The 4027-nt window shown below is 43.2% G+C and overlaps 1 protein-coding gene across 1 annotated transcript in view; it reads left to right on the forward strand.

The window, feature by feature from the left end:
* Window positions 1–4027, forward strand: part of LOC106813008 (protein farnesyltransferase subunit beta-like) — a 7716-nt gene that overhangs the window by 1710 nt on the left and 1979 nt on the right. The window contains exons 2-5 of the mRNA XM_014817051.1: window positions 1730–1859; window positions 2273–2447; window positions 2876–2945; window positions 3137–3251. Of these exons, the coding sequence (XP_014672537.1) occupies window positions 1730–1859; window positions 2273–2447; window positions 2876–2945; window positions 3137–3251 (490 nt within the window). The remainder of the gene's footprint in view (window positions 1–1729; window positions 1860–2272; window positions 2448–2875; window positions 2946–3136; window positions 3252–4027) is intronic.

A 4027-nucleotide genomic window follows, 5' to 3' on the forward strand; every position in this document is an offset into this window, starting at 1 on the left:
ACTAGCGAACTTTCAATGTGCCGGGTTTTAAGTCGCGGCCAAAGGGGAGGGGTACGTACCCCTCCTTTAATGTGTGTGTTTTGGTCGTCTTCAGAGGAGCCTACTGTGTGCCCGCGACCGCCACGCTCATAAACATAGGCAACGCAAGGACATCTTCATAAGGAACGCCAGAGTGGATTGCTGGAAGGTATCGACTGAAATTGGCCATGTGCAGAGATCAACAGGCAAGTTTCAAGATCGTGTCCACCATTTTCACCACAGTGCGGCTCGTGTGTTTCGTCATTCAGATAGTTGATAACTTGCATCATCCTTATGCGTACGTGATAACTACACGTGCTGGTTGTTACGTCATGTACGCGAGATTCGCCAATCGATTTGTGAAGAGAAGCCGCTCTGATTTTAAGTTAATTAGTAATATTACTGTGAACTAGTGGTGTTCCGATTAATCGAGTTCGTCGATCATTACTCGTTTGGGCTGCCGCAGTTTGATTAAATGCACAGTAGAAATCGACGACAGCGAGTACAACTCGAACTTGGCCGTGTTGCAGTATTTTGTTTTTCTTCTGTCGGCACAGCTCACTTTACGCATGCTCACAAAACCCACTGTGTGGTTGTACGGCGAAAGTGGAGCGGGGCACCAGTCCGTGTTTTATCTTGTTATTGGCATAATTGTCCGCACGTTTGTTGTATAAAAATAAGACAAAGCACGTTACCAGAGTTGAAACATAACCGCAAGGAAACTCGGTATATCCTATAACGGAAGCGAGAGTCTGGTGCACATTGCATGCCGCTTATAGGGCCTTGAATAAAATGGTTGGCAAACCCAATATTAATCTAAATAACAATTATGAAAAAATAAGTGTAGTTATTTTATAGCTATAATTATTTCGAATCACTTTTAATATGTTTTCCAATGTAGGTCTTGCTACAGGGTAAATAATAGATAGTACTAAGTACTAGTAAACACGGTGTGGTGTAAATTTTCAAGGAACTAAGCGGCCTTGTTTCCTGAAAATCAAGCCTAATCCTAAATTTTCCTACATCTTTTCAACTTATTTCCTAAATTAAAGCAATTAAAAAAATTCCAGGGACCCTTTTTTAGCTCATCTGACATAGTCAGATGCAGCTTGTAGATTCCGCGGCTCTTTTTTTGTTAATATTATGAACAACTTATGGTTAAAAGTTTAGGTCCTAACTCTGCTGTTTCTAAGAAATAACAAAAAAAGCATTTTTGTATAAATTCACAATTTTTGCCATCACTTAATTAGCGATGAATTTTTAATAAAAATTTTTTATCGATAGCATAGAGAGACATCTCTCTTACGTAATGGATATGAGTTTGATTGAATTTGATGAGCAGTTATGTTGCAATGCCCTTTAGAGTGTTACCCGTCCGTAACCCTCACAGTATCCTTAATTTACTTACCATTAAATACTAGCTACACATACAATAATGTCAATATTCCTACACAATACACCGGTTGTGTCGACGATGACGCGGCGTCACCATGTCATCGCCGCAATCTAAAATGATCGATGATTAATCGATCATCGGTTGTTTTGTAAAACCGATGATCGATCATGAAATTTGGACCGATCTCCAACACTACTGTGAACACATCTGTACAGCGTAGATCCAGGATAGTTGGTTGTAGCTTGTATAGCTTCACGGTGTTGCTATGGTCGACGCTGCTCTGTGAGTATAAACGTATTTCTTGCTCTCCTATAGCTGCCAGACGTACGAGGGAGGCTTTGGTGGCTTGCCAGGAATGGAGGCGCATGGGGGATACTCGTTCTGCGCTCTGGCCGCACTGATTCTCCTCAACAAGGAAAAGCTGTGCGACGTAGATGCATTGCTGGTATGTAATGCGCAGCACGGAGTAGAATGCTTCCGACCGTGTCATTGCCCCCCCCCACCTTTGTCTGACACGTCTGTACGTCGCAGTGTTGGTCATCGTCATCCGTTCTGGATAATGTCAGATCTGGACGTGGCATCTGACAATTCACATCTCTCTGTGCGAGGCAGTGTCGGTTCTATTCTACTTATCTGGATGTATATCTGGATATGACGTTTTGCGGCTGTTTTTTTGTGTCGGAGGCAAACAAGCCGACTTTGTGTACCTGCGCTACCACGTAGCAGATGGCGTAGTTTTCCGTCAGTTTCCTTCGCGACGGCCGTCGACGCTTGTAGCGCGAAACGAAATAACGACGCGACGATTCCGTTCGCGTTCTTCGTCGTCATTTCGTCATTCTCGTTTCGCGTCTTTCGCAGCGGTGGACCACCAACAAACAGATGCGATTCGAGGGCGGCTTCCAGGGCCGCACCAACAAGCTCGTCGACGGCTGCTACACGTTCTGGCAGGGCGCGATCGTGCCGCTCATACACGGCACGCTGTTCAATGAGAACGATGCGAGTCTGAGCGAGGAGAAGTGGATGTTCCACCAGGGTGAGAACACATACAATGGGGGGGGGGAGGGGGACGTGTCCTGCCTTTCGAACGGGGGTTTACACTTTGTAAACAAAAATCGTGAATCACAAAAGCAGATGGGCTACAGGTAAGCACTGCTGCTGTTGTACAGCTCTTTGGTGCACAGATATACCTGTGTGTAGGGGGTTGTTAAAGCGAAACCTTAGAAGTGTCCTTTACAGACAGGTGTCCATTCAATATTGTGGTGGTTTCATAGTACAACTGTCGCTACATAAGTCTATAGCGGTGGCTGTTAATATAGATGTCTCTATATGCTTTCACAGATTTTAAATGTTTACAAAATTGTGATTATTTTAACTAGTAAAGTTATTTTGTGTAAGTTGAGATTATTTATGGACGGTTAATTGATTGGTAAATTGGTTATTAAGTTGACTTTGCTTTCCCAGGGGCTCTTCAAGAATATGTTCTCATCTGTTGCCAGTGTCCTTATGGTGGTCTCGTGGATAAACCTGGAAAGTAAGTTTATCCTGTAAAAAAACTGCACGATTTTAGATGTTTAGATGTTATTACAATCCTCCTATAGCATTTCACTTTTAATGTCTTTTAGAACAGTAATTATTAGTATTATTATTATTATTATATTAATGTTTGTTTGTGTAAGTTTGTGTTTTCGTATGAGGGTTATGTTACGTGGGGGTTTGTTGCAGGACACGAGACTTCTACCACACATGCTATTGCCTGAGTGGGCTTTCCGTGGCACAGCACTACACAAGCCACAACTACAACTCGCGACACGTGGTTGGCAATCGGATCAACGAGCTGGTAAGTCGAATTGGCAGCCGAGAACGTCCAGGCCAAATAGAATATGCAGTCCATTTTGGGTCACCCGACCTGTGCTGAGAAAATGTGCCGGGTTTCGGGTTTCCTGTTTGTTTCTATGGCAAGCCATTCCCTTCAAAACTGAAATCAGGAATGAAAACAACACAAGTATGAATAGAAACAATACTTTGTAAAATTGAAATAACTAATTGTACAATAGAAAACCTGCCTTTGCAACTATGCACAACTCTGAATGGAATGCACGCTTTTGTAAATGAAAACAACACAAGTGCGAATAGAAACAATACTTTGTAAAATTGAAATAACTAATTGTACAATAGAAAACCTGCCTTTGCGTCTATGCACAACTCTGAATGGAATGCACAGTTATGTGAATGAAAAACACGAACGCGAATAAACAGATAACGCGCTCGCGTAGCAACGACCTAGGGCCTATATATATGGCGTGTCACAGAATAGAAACAACACACAAGTCCGAATAGAAAGAACGGAAAGGCTTCCAGATTTGGCCGCTTGGTGGTGTGCTTGTTTGCAACACAGTCTCTATGACAACGCGAGGAAGCAGGTGAGTGAAGGTGGTTGAATATCAGAATAATACACCACTGGTCTTAAATATTATTCATGACCTGGGGTCATCGCACGAAAACGAGGCTAAGCTAGGCAATTTTGTAAACAATGGCTGCTCAGGCAGGCACGCACGTACACGCGGGTACACGCACGTACACGCGGAATTCCGCTGTGGCATCTGGAGCGTGTCC

The sequence above is a fragment of the Priapulus caudatus genome, unplaced genomic scaffold (genome assembly GCF_000485595.1).
Source record: "Priapulus caudatus unplaced genomic scaffold, Priapulus_caudatus-5.0.1 Scaffold714, whole genome shotgun sequence".
NCBI classification, from domain to species: domain Eukaryota; kingdom Metazoa; phylum Priapulida; class Priapulimorpha; order Priapulimorphida; family Priapulidae; genus Priapulus; species Priapulus caudatus.